Source organism: Convolutriloba macropyga, chromosome 8 (assembly GCF_964194025.1).
Source record: "Convolutriloba macropyga chromosome 8, txConMacr16.3, whole genome shotgun sequence".
Classification (NCBI taxonomy): domain Eukaryota; kingdom Metazoa; phylum Xenacoelomorpha; order Acoela; family Convolutidae; genus Convolutriloba; species Convolutriloba macropyga.
Genome location: NC_134475.1, coordinates 57,210,896 through 57,224,256, shown reverse-complemented (window position 1 = coordinate 57,224,256; position 13,361 = coordinate 57,210,896). Strand labels below are relative to the sequence as shown.

Here is a 13,361-nt window from a genome sequence, read left to right as displayed (position 1 = left end):
AGTGTACAGTGATTTTGTCCCAACATATTGGAAAAAATATTTGGCACTGATTAGCAACACCATTCCTATTTTCTTGGAAAAATTAGTTCCAAAGTAACCCGAAACCTTTCTACTTATAATGCCTGAGAAATAGACGACGAAAACGCCTCAAAGTTATATACGGCTATATGCAGACAAATTGGGTATTTATTGAAATTTTTTCACTCTAATTCTTGTCCCCGGGTCAAGCAGTTCAGGTAGACAAAAATAAGATTACTTATATTGAAATTTCGATTCTCCCTCGGTTACATTTTTGCTTGAATTCCAAGTTCATCATCACATCTAAAATTTTTTTTCGTTTACTGGTTTGTGGCTTTGCCGCATAGAACACAATTCGTCAACATCCCAATTCGCCAATCCAAAACAGGTATCAAAAACTTTTTTCTTGCATTTTTCGTCAATATTTGGCAAAATTAAAGACAACTTTGGCAAAATTATCCTAACTAACCAATTTATTGTTTGAAAACTCCGAACAATATATAATTTTTTAAAAATCTTAAATTATACAGTACTGCACATATAACGTGACGCGCACTCTTCATGCCCTAGAAAAAATGCGCGGAGGCAACTTTTTTATTATATTTGTTGACGCTATAAGATACTGATTATGACATGTGCTTTTTGTTTGTTCAGTAAGAGCTCAATGAAATTGTTTCTGCATAATCAACTTTGAGGACAGCAAATTAAATTTTTAATATATGAAACTAAGAGACCACAATAAGCATCACGTTTGGTTGTTTTATTACTAGCAATACATTGATCATATATTGTTCCTAATAAGAATCCAAAGATCATAAAATTTGTTTTCTACTAAGCATTGTAAGATGTATCAAGAAACTTTTTAATGTCTCTTATGGAACTTACAAGGATTTTTCATCCCTTGAAACAGAAAATAAAATCCTTTTGTTTAAACTCTGATTAATATCTGTGAAAAAAAAGTAGGAAGTTTTCCTTGCTAATAAAACTTTTTAAGCCAAGAGCGCTAAATTTCGTTTTTACACATTGTTTTGTAAGAATTTACACGGAGTTTAGTGTCAGAGTATATCAGTACTGACACATTATATTCTAATAGCAAAACGCTAAATCAATTTTACTTCATGCTAGACTAAGTTTTTCCTTTATTATCAGATTTATCGGTAAAAATCATACAATCTATTTTGCATGATTTTACACTTCGCATTACATATTAATTTGTTGGCTTGGTCAGAAAAATTCATAGTTTTTCGAAAATTTGGGAGCAAAATTGGAAATTTTGCGTAAAGATGTGATGTCGCAGAAATGCTTGTGAAATTGATGAATCTACAGAACCAAAACAAGAAATAAGCGGTATTATTGTCATGGTACCTGGATACCATTAACCGAATTAGTTCGATTCATTATGAGCAGTTGGGAACCAGTAATTACCAGAAAAATTGTTTCTTTTTCATGTTTTTCATTTCAGATTATTATGACATTAAAGGTGCCGTGATTGTAGATTGCAGGGTATGGTTTCTTTTCTGGCTTGATGAATATAAAAAAGGTAGCTAATATATTGATTTTCGAGAAACATTTTTGGTGGTTTGTAATGTGGGGGGGGGGGGGGGGGCTGTAGAAAACAAAAACTCTATATATAGCCACCAACCTCCAGTGGAGATTATATGGAAACGCTAATATGGGTTCCTGATGGGGGTCAATGCGCGGTTGTGTTTGTGTGTATGTGTGTGCGTGTGTGTGTGTGTGTGTGAGTGTGTGTGCGTGTGCGTGTGTCTGTGTCTGTGCGTGGGTTGAAGTGGCAGCCGCAACTAGACTTAGTCTTTCCTGTTAACTTCTAACTTGAATTTTATGATAATACTTTTTGTGGATCTACTATATATGGCTGCCGTTATATTAAAGCATTTTTCTAGCAAGTTCAGTGTTTTTGCCGGTTTTTTAAAGAGTTACTTCCTGAAAAAAACAGGTCTTTCAGGATTTCAAAGGTTTTTAACCTCGCATTGAAATTCAAGAGTTAGATTCCAAACAGCTCAGGAGGCTTTCAGAAATCCAAAATTTTTGCTCCGATTTTTTTTCTCACTATAGTAAAAATTGACATGATCAGAATATGGCCATAGTAACATACATAATTACTTTTCATGATTGGTAAGATCATTTTATGTTGTTTACCCGATTTCATAATTTGATCAAACCCAATGTCAGACGGATGACTTGCTCAAAAACAACTATGGCCGGACGCACCTAGATAAGCAGTCGTGATCAGTAAAAATCTTGTCCATGATCAGCCGATGGAAACTCAAGGGTAGTCACTCTCGTGATAGCAAAACATTGGCCGCTGTGCCCCCCGTACTGCAATAGTTCTCTAATCACGGCCGGTCATCACGGCCTCCTGGGCAATCTTTTTCTGATGAAGAGTATGAATCAGAGCCCAAAACCCGAAGGCTATTTAGCCCAATAGGGCATGAGTAAACTCTAAATCAGAACTGGTAAAATTTCGAAGAACATTATTTTTCACCATTGACTTACTTTGAAAACTTTGCAGAAATGGGAAATAATTATGATTCATTTTAGTGAGAAGGAAAGGACATCTACATCATCAAGTTCTACTGGTGGTCGGACATCCAAAGACGTCCGAAACCAGCCCGCAACATACACATCGTCTCTTGGCAGTCGTTCCTCATCACCGAGGGCACTCCAAAACCCCGGAAACATCAGTCCAAATTTCGCTAGTCAACCGGCAGCACCCCACCCTTCACCGCAATTGTCTCTTCTGAGACCCGAGGATGTTACAAGAAGGAGCCGCGACAACGCATTAACATCTAGGAATTCATTAAGTCCGACTTTTCCACGTTGCCGACGATGCAGGTTGGTTTTTTCCCATGTTTGTCGACCCAATTTCTTAAACCCATCAACAACAAAAAACTTTTAATTTTTATTCTGTTAAAAAAGTTTAATAACTGAATTATAACTTCAACTCTCTTTAGCCGCAACTCATTTCCAATAAAGGAGAGCTCACTGTTCAATTTTACTATAAAATCACAATAAGATCGGTCTAAATTAATTACCAAGAAGTATAACCCAAAAAAGCTTTAAAAAAATATTAGCATGCATAGCCAATAACTCAATACGACAAGCCTGAAGTAGCACTGGTACTTACGTGATGATTAAAAATACCTAACTGGATCTTTTCATTTACTCCAAAAATTCAAAAGGTTACGGTTTGCTCATTATAGAAGATGAAGCGCAACCTTTTCACTAATGAATGATGATCAGACGGTAGAGGTCAGTACGTGACCGTTGTCCGAAAAGGCAAACTTTTTAAATTTTGGGTTCTGTGGAAACGAGTGACAAAGTTTCGTCATCATTTTTAAATTATCACAACCATTTTCAGCGTTGGATTAGAGTTACGCAAATGTAGAAATAGGTTACTTATATTTTGTTAAAAGGCTTTGTAAGTAGTTTTCATGGATAAACATAACCACTTCTAGCATTTTGTAGTCAGCCTAAAATTCTATTGCCCGAAAATTATTACAGGTACTATAAGAGCAAGTTGAAAAACTTATGTTCTTGTGAATAGTGCTATGGTTATTGGCAAAACTGCTAATTGTTTTTTTTTAAATCCAGTATGTGTATTTTTTGAGGTGAATATATCTATCTAATTAGAAAACCTTGGTTCATAAACGGTCATGTTTATCAGTTCAACCCATGCAATCACCCATGCAATCACACTCGTTTCCTTCTTGGAAAAATTGTTTGAGGTAAAACTTCCTGTTCTGGGCAATCAAAATTCACCCGCCACTGAGTTACAGCTAGTATGATGATGCATTAAATTTTGAGCTCCCCACTCATTGGGTGAGTCAAGGACTTATCATTATAGATTGTCCCCACTCATGGATGACACACTATTCAAGGCCGGCTCACCTCTTAACTTCTGCAACAAGGATTAAAACATTTGCTCCAGTTTCATATGTGCCTATAACCTCGCATCCCTTGCTAGAGACAAGATTGCAGACCCCCGAATTGCTGTAACAGAGACTGATTGAGATATTCTACTGAAGGCTATCGACAACCCTGCCGGCAACAATTTTCTGTTATCAGCCAGAGTAGCGATTCGTTTGAGAGTCTTACGAACTGTCTCTGAAAATCCTCCAAACGTTTCGAAAGCCAGAGGAATGGATTGAATTCCGACTTCACTACAATTCTGAACGTACTGTTCGGACTTCCTGACCATAACGGTGTGTCATTGTTGAAAAGAACTAGTGACTTTTGGTGGAGGAAGTAGTTACCAAATAAGGTCAATAATTTTCACGTTAGACCCCGAACCAGTCTTTGCACATAGATCCAATTTTAAGACAACTTTGATCTCAACTTTCTTGGTGTAACAGGTTTCTTCACTCACTTCCCCATCTAATCTTAATACATGGGTCGGGAAAATAAGTGACAAAATTGATTATATATAATCGAAAAATCCTATTTTTGCCATGTAGTTGTGAATTTAATAACGCTCTAAAAGTTCATATGCAAACCCCGATTTTAGTGCTCATCTTGGTCACGACTTGAATGGCCGAAATATTAGAAGTCCTGGCCGAGACTGAGTTTTTGACTTACAAAAAATATCCAGCAATTTCCATAATAATTTTAAATTTTGAAGAAAGATTCGTGGTTCATTGAAAAAGCTTGTGGTTCATTGCAATATCTGATCAATTTTGTATATGTAACCAAATATATAATCGTTTTTTTCATCAACATCTTAAACGATAGTAAAACTACATTAAAACTCTCAGAGGACATTAGAGGTACTTCTATCTGTCGATATTGGGTCTCAACTTTTGCCATATCGGCTACACTTGTTCTCATTTCAACCCAATATATAACCCAGAATTTTTATTCGAGGCCGTCAATTAGGGATACAAATAGGTTCTAAATTCAAAAAAATTAGCTACTTGGACCATGCGAAAGCAAGCGCACCCTAGTCGACCTTACACGTCTCTCTTGTGAGAGCTTATAAGAATCTTGCAAGACTGTTGTACCAAATTGTAAAAAATTACAAGAGTCTTGCAAGATTCTTGGAAGATCTTACAAGATAGGCGAGAAAAATTAAGACTTCTGCCCATCCAACCTCATTCATTATACAACATATTCTTTTATAATATTATCGCTTTGAAACTCGAAGTTCCTAATAATATTTAGCTGCTCCAAAAACGATTATCTTGTAAGATCTTGAAAGATAGATAAATTTAAGAAGAGGGCTTATACCTGCTTATCTTTTGAGATCTCATAACAGGATAAGGGTATGTACTCTTACAGGATATGACAAGGTTATTACAAATTTTACAAGGTAGTTGTGTAAGGTTGGCTAGGGCAGGGCACGTTTTCTGCTGCAACACTCTACATAATTTTGAAATGAGTATATCAGATACATAGGTTCTGATTCCAAACGGACACAAAAATCTGATGAAATTTACAATTATTGCGATTTTGTTTAGGCAAGTGGTAATTGTTGGTTATGTTAGCACACCACTTTTAAAGTTGTTTTCACCTTCAACAACCTCTGATTGCATAATTAGATTTTCGTTCAAACAGAAGAAAAACAAATACATATTTGAATTTGGCTGTTTTTGGACAAAGTTTGCGCTGAAAACAGCTCCGAGGCCCCAAAGAACCCCTTATTGTAATATCAAAAACATCACAATATTTTATTTTTGAGTGTTTCAAAGGTGTATTCGAGTGTATTCTCAGGGCTGTCAAAATAAAACTTGCATTTGGACCTATACCTGGTACAAGCGAACTACATAAGACTTGAAATTAGCCTTCGATAGCCGTGATATGAAGTTCAATATCGGTACGGTAGCCCAGTTAGCTGGGGAGTTACGATTTGCAAAAATTCAATTTTGAAATTGTACCTACGTGGAAATTTGAATGGCATGTAAAGACCATTTTGTAGGTGGAAATTATACGTATTTTATTGTTGTTGATGGGATGTGACTGTTAAATACAAGACACTGGAATACTTCCAATCAACACGTAATTTTTTCTTTGGTAAAACATTTAAAATTTCCCTAGAATTTTTTAATCGTTTTTTTCTTATTTCACACTTCTAAGTCTGAATTTTTTTGTGGTTTTCAACTCGACGTAATGGAAAAATTTCTGCTTATTGTGAAAATGCTCAGTGTCGAAATCAAAAGATCTTTTCAGTGTCAAAAATAATCTGCACTGAAATAAACTGTGTGGTATAACACCAGGACTAACTTTTTTTCTTCGCAAGTATGGTTCTTCAAGGAGCAGTGGTATTTATTGCGGATAAAAACCCTATAGATAAGTTATGGATATAGGGTCAAAAGTCTTGAGTGCTTTTGAAGACTCTGTCCGATTCTTAAACTGGTTATACCCTTTTGTTGTTACCAACTAACAAATGAATATACACTCTTAGTGTATATTTTACTACCCAGGCTGAAGTCCAGACAAAATAAATATAATTAAATTGAGCTTGTTCTCGCCCTCTGGTCTTTGTTTTCCAAATCCACGAAATCCCAACAATCAAATATCGATTTTTTTTACTCAGTTTTTGCCGTTTATTCGCCGTGCGCATTTTCATTTCAGCCTCCTTCAGTCATCATCAGGTGGTAGTTTCAACAATGACTCTACAAGCACAACTGCAACCGGTGTTACGGGTGCATCTGGAATCGCCACTGGCACAAATGCTGGCCCTTCATCATCATCAGCCGGAGGTCTGTCTCCAATGGGGTATGGAATGGGACTGGGATTTGTAACTCCCAACAGCAGCTCCACTTCTACTCCAGCACTTACTCCAGGATCCAGTTTATCATCAAGGTACCCTGGGTTTAAAATTAGGCAGTCATTGTTTGTTTTTGTTGACCAATCATGCATATGAAACTAATATTGAGGTTGTTCTGAAATCGTTCTGAATCAATATAGAAAAACAAAATTTCTCTGAAATCGTTCTAACTCATTACTGAAAATCAAAGTTTCGCTGAAATGGTCGAATCAGTACTGATGTTCTCTGAGCGTTAGGTACGGATGCGTCTATTTTCCTCCTAAATCGAGCTTTGAGAGAAAACTGTCGCGCAATTTTTTTTGTTCCATGATTCCGCAAAAAATTGCCAATGTTTTGCTCATCTATGTTCAGTCATCCAAGCATGTTCATCATTAAAGTTTATACAACATATTTTTGTTGGTTTTTTATTTGTCAGACTTGTTTGCAACGTTCAGAATGCTTCAAAAACGTCGAATGTAAACGAAAGAAAGCGGAGTTATTTCAAACTTTTCAGCTGAAAAATTTTTTGGTATTGCTACGATCAAAAGAAGATTAGGCATCCTTTAATCCAGGAAAAACAATCCTAAGTAATAATTATTTACACTTATGCAATTTGTCTGTTTTCGTGATCCTAATGGGCAGAAGTTAATCACATAACCGGTGTGGAATATTTTTTCTGTATAAATTGAAGTCAGCTTGACCAGTTGAAAGATCAACTTTTTGGTGAACTATTTTGGACTAAAATTCTGATATTTTTTTCTGTGATGGTTTCAAAGAAACGTCAAGAAACTTAGAAGTTTTCTTTATTAAAGTTTCAAAGAACGAAAGAAGAACTTACCTGACAAACTTTATTGCTGTGTCGATAAGTAATGGCCACAAAACTAAACTCAGCTCTAATTTTGTTTTGGCGCTATCATTATCTTATTGACCTATCAATCATATGTCAGAAGCAAATTCTCCCACTAACAGAAACCTGATTCTAACTTCCACCGACCTCCAAATAATGAACTCGATTGTACCCAAGCCATATATGATTCTGATGAAATGTTGATGAAAATAGAAAATCACCTCCGGGATTCGGAGTTAAGATCTATTCACATGCCAATCATGTAAAATATTTTTAGCTACTTCAAATTTTCTCTGTAGTTTTTCGCATAGATAACCACTATAAATACAAGCTAATTTTTGTATATTTTCAGTTCAAAATTTAATTTAAAATTCAACTTATTGAAATCTTTGACCCGTGCTATCGACCACGACAATGGTGTCCAGACCAGGTACAGACAAACAAATTTTGGATCTACAGAATGCAGAAACAGCTACTGCGTGGATTATGTCTTTTGTGGCGAAATGTCGCGCAAAGGAGAAAGAGGACAAGGTCAACAACGATGGTACTGTACAGGACTTACAGGTAACCAATATCTTCTTTAGTATGTGCGGGCAAGATGCAATTATTAAACTTAGGAGCCTAATGAGTCCTAGGAATTTGATTGACACTCCGTATAAAGACATCAGATTGGCGATTCAAAATTATATTTCTCCTAAAGAGAGAGTAGTAACGGCAGAAAAGGCTAAATTTCTGTCCGTACTACAAGGTGTAGGGGAGGCAGACGACGACTTCCTAGCACGTCTTAGAGAAGAAGCACGCTATTGTGACTTCGAAAAAGTGAAAACAGCGGCCAACCCCGAAGAGGAGTTGGTAAAAATAAAGTGACTTAGGTTTAGAGTCTGAAGAATCTGAAATATCTAAAGTCTCGGTCATAAATTTCAGGTTTGAGGGACCCTGAAGAAAAACTTAGACTACTAAACGGTATTAAAGCAAAACCAGCAATGTCGGTTACTGAAATGACCGAGAGTTTACAGTTCAGAAGTCAAGCAATGGCTTTTGCAAGTTCTTCATCAGGTAATAAGCCCTTTAATGTGAAAGAAGAAGTTGGGTTCATTTTCAAAAAGACCTTTCGAAAACCAAATGAAAAAATTACGGCTAATAAAAACAACATGTGCACTAGGTGTGGAGGTAAGCCTCACTCTAGTAGACCCTGTCCAGCGCTAAGTAAAAAAATGCAATACCTGTGAATAGGTGGGACACTTCTCAAAAGTGTGTAGAAGCAAACCCCAACCAAATTCAGGTAAGTACAATAAACAGAATAACTTTTGCGAAGAAGAAAATGTTTCTTCAGAGCATGCATCTCCAGCATCGGATATGGGAATCCTTTATACTGAAGAACAAATCTTTAGCATATCTGTGACATGGGAATATATCTCAATAAATAACTGCAAAGTAAAAATTCAGGTAGAAACAGGTGCAGACGGCACAGTGATATCATCAAAAATATGGACTTAGCTTGGTAAACCTCAGTTGGATAGTAAGGTAAGACATCTCGAAGCTTATGATTGTCATCAATTAACGCTTCTGGGATCACTTACTTGTGACGTTGAGTGGAACGGAAGCAAGCTCACGCAAAAACAGCTAGCTGTTGTGCAGTCTGATAAGGAGTTTGGACTACTTGGTAGAGACCTTCTACCCAAGCACGGTGTGAACAACATCACAGCCGAGCACCTACCTGCTGTGAAGGGTTACACAGCTCATGTGAAGCTGATACCAGGAACACAGCCAATGTTTTGCAAAGCCAGAAAAATACCTCTACCTCTTCAAGACAAGGTAACAGAGAAGCTGGAACAAGCTGAACAGAAAAAGCATCCTTGAACCGGTCGGTACAGCCAGGAGAAGTCACTAATGCATCCCCAGTGGTGTGACAGAGAAATAAGAGTGGAGAACTGAGACCTTGCGGGGACTTGAAAGTGCACATCAATGGCAACGTCACGGATGAGGACTACCCAATACCAGACATGGAGACGATCTTCCACAACCTACATGGGGCCTCATACTTTGGCAAATTTGACCTCTCAGATGCCTACTATCAAATTGAACTTGACGAAGAAGTAAAAGATATATGCACAATCAACACATCTCATGGATTGTTCAAGATGTGCCGACTACCTCAGGTATTAAAAAAACTCTTCTTCAATCTTCCAGAATTGCATCGAATCAACACTCAAAGGAATCAAAGGTGTTGTGATCTTTCAAGACGATGTATTGGTGTATGGAACTACCAAGGAGCAGTTCGACAAGAGAATGCTTGCAGTCAGGAGTCGACTACGTGAGAAAAATTTTACTATTAATGAGAAAAAATCTAACTCAAAACCAGTTGATAGCGTTAGTTTTTTGGGATACTCCCTTTCAATGTAGGGAATAGCAACAGATCCCAAACATGTTGAAAAAATAAAAAATGCAAGAGCACCAACTAACAATAAACAACTCGAATCGTTTGTTGGGCTAGCTAATTTTTACGGAAGAATGATCGCTGATTTTGCAACAAAAATGCTACCCCTAAATAACATGAGAAATAGCGATTTCTCATGGCGCAAAATGCAACAAAAAGCCTTTGAAGAAAAAATGAATTATGTGCTAACCAACTATTACAGCCATATAGTCTACAAAAAGAAGCAACAGTTACTACTGACGCCTCTGAAAAAGCCATTGGCGGGGTTCTTTCGCAAGAAGGACATCCAGTCATATATGTATCAATAAAATTGACTCCATCAGAGCAAAACTACCCGAACATAGAGCGGGAAGCACTGGCAATTGTGTTTGTGGTCACGAGACTAAAACAATTCCTTCTTGGAAGACGCGTTACCCTACAGACTGACCACAAATCACTCAAATATCTTTTTGCACCACACGAGGAGAACCCGAAGACAACATCAGCGAGAATCACAAGATGGGCAATAGCCCTAATGGGTTTCGACTATGAGTTGAGGTACACACCGGGAGAGCAGATACCCCATGCAGATGCTTTGAGCAGAAGGGTTTTTGACGAAGACAAATCGGACAACGATCGAGTGTGCTTCGCAATCAATAACATCTACTTCGCCCACAGTGATTTAGTGACCCAAGAAGAAATCAAAACTGAACTTGGAACAAACAGAATCTTCTAGGACATAATGAAACGAATCAAAAGCGTCAATTGGAAACAATGTTCAGAAGCGGAAAAAGGATTCGAACAACAGAAAGATGCACTTACTTTACATAATGGAACCATCTTCAGATGTGTTGTTCCTTTCATTCCACCCAAACTACGACACTTGGTTTTGGCAAAAGCGCATGAGACACATCCCGGGAAGAATGCAACTGAGGCATCAGTCAGAATGATAGCATGGTGGCCTGGCATTACCCAAGACGTTCAACACTTTGTTAGTAAATGTAAGAATTGTCAATTGAACAGGCCTAGCCTGGGAAAAACAGTCTCTACGTGGCCAGAAGCCGACGTTTGGGAACGGCTCCACATGGAATGGGCTTATCTTCCCCGCGGGAAATAGAACATCAGAAACAGTTAAAATATATCTTAGTCAAATCTTTGCAAGATTCGGAATGCCAAAAACTTTAGTTTCTGATAATGGTCCTGAGTTTGTAAGTGGTGACCTTAAACAGTGGTGTGAATCATTGGGATTTAAGAAAATAGAATCACCCGTCTATCATCTAAGAGCTAATGGACTAGCTGAAAGAGCAGTTCAGACAGTGAAGCGGGCACTTCAAGCGTGGAGTCCCAAACTTAATGTGTCATTTGGAGCTTTCCTGCAAAGGGCACTGATGACACATCGCAACATTTCAAAGACGAGGAGCAAAACTCCAGTTGAACACTTGTTGGGACGCAGAGTGAGACTACCAGCAATAGCAGATTTCGACTTGTGCGGACCCATTCTATTCAAAGCCAACAAAAAAACAAAGACAGCTCCTGCTACCTTCATCCAGCGCGAAAACTCAGCACGGACTATTCTAGTGAGCGACAACCAAATTGCAAGACTAGACGAGGACAATGTGAAAACTGAACCAGCAGTGGAGGAGACCATATCTCAATCAGAACAACAACTTCAGAGCACAGATATGGGACCTTCACTTCAAGATGAAGCTTCTGCAGCCACATCATCTGCAGAGCACCAACAACCCGAAACCTCAGAGCCTTCACAAACATCAACAAGAAACAGAAAACAGCCCGACAGATTTGGAAAACCTATACCCACAAACTTGCTTAAAAAAGGAGGGAGGATGTGATGGTTTCAAAGAAACATCAAGAAACTTAGAATTTTTCTTTATTAAAGTTTCAAAGAATGAAAGAAGAACTTACCTGACAAACTTTATTGCTGTGTCGATATGTAATGGCCACAAAACTAAACTCAATTCTAATTTTGTTTTGGCGCTATCATTATCTTATTGACCTATCAATCATATGTCAGAAGCAAATTCTCCCACCAACAGAAACCTGATTCTAACTTCCACCGACCTTCAATTAATGAACTCGATTTTACCCAAGCCATACATGATTTTGATGAAATCTTGATGAAAATAGAAAATCCCCTCCGGGATTCGGAGTTAAGATCTATTCACATGCCAATCATGTAAAATATTTTTAGCTATTCCAAATTTTCTCTGTATATTTTCGCATAGATAACCACTATAAATACAAGCTTATTTTTTTATATTTTCAGTTCAAAATTTAATTTAAATTTCAACTTATTGAATTCTTTGACCCGTGTTATCGACCACGGCATTTTCGCTCAAAGCTTTATTCGTATGGCGTACTTTTTGTGACCCAATTGACCTCAGGTAAGCTTTCGCAACATTATTGTGCAAAACTATGTACCGACTTGAGCATGTTTGAAACGTGCTTAGACCAAACTTTTGTCTTCTGTTGTGTCCAAAATATGTCTTATGTTGTGTTTCTGCAGCTAGCGTCACAGTGCGTATACTCAACAATTTTACTCGATGTTTCGTCTTAGCCGGAACTCAATAACTTTGTAGTGCAGAATTATTCTGATCATTTGGAAGATGACTTTATTAGACACGATCAAAGGAGAGAAATTGATTTGCATTTGAACCCATTTTTATCGTAACTTTGTCAAAAAATGATACGCAAAAAATGAGTTGAATTGAAATGCTCATAATGAGTTTCCCGGGTAGATAGAAAAATTTAATGTTGGATTTTTAATATTGTGAAACAATGACTTGAATTGAAATATTGGTAGAAATACAACGTTTTCATAAAAGAAAGATCGTTGGAAACTTTCTGGTAATTGGAAATTCTGCAGCAAAAAAATGGAAGTTCTTATGAGGTTTTTCAAAAGTCTTGACTATTTCGTGAGACCTCATGAGCTTCTAAAACCACAAGGGAAACTTTATTGTTTTTTTTTTACCGAATATGCAAAAATTGAGGCTCCTTCTTCCTGCAAAGGATAAAGCTTAGATCTAAACAAATCCTGCATAAGCCAGGAATTTTTTTTGCTTGCCTTTTGATGAAATTTTCAACCATTAAGCTAAAGAGTTGCAGTAAGGGTTCTCGGTGAAGCCAATACACATCCATGAACAGCTGATGCACTCAGTTGATTTTTATTGCCATTATTTATAGACAGGCGAAATGGATTCAGGGATGTCATTTTCTCTCCTTGGCTGCAGAAAGAGTATTTTTATCGATGTGGTGTCCGGTTTACCGCAACGTTGATTTTCAAGCAGTACAAGATC

General features: G+C 37.3%; 1 protein-coding gene across 3 annotated transcripts in view; it reads left to right on the top strand.

Moving 5' to 3' along the window:
- LOC142344850 (uncharacterized) overlaps positions 1–13,361 on the top strand; it is a 217,935-nt gene that overhangs the window by 69,999 nt on the left and 134,575 nt on the right. For all 3 annotated transcript variants that reach the window (XM_075396870.1, XM_075396869.1, XM_075396871.1), the window contains exons 7-8: positions 2,581–2,874; positions 6,610–6,840. In XM_075396870.1, coding sequence (XP_075252985.1) covers positions 2,581–2,874; positions 6,610–6,840 — 525 coding nt within the window. The remainder of the gene's footprint in view (positions 1–2,580; positions 2,875–6,609; positions 6,841–13,361) is intronic.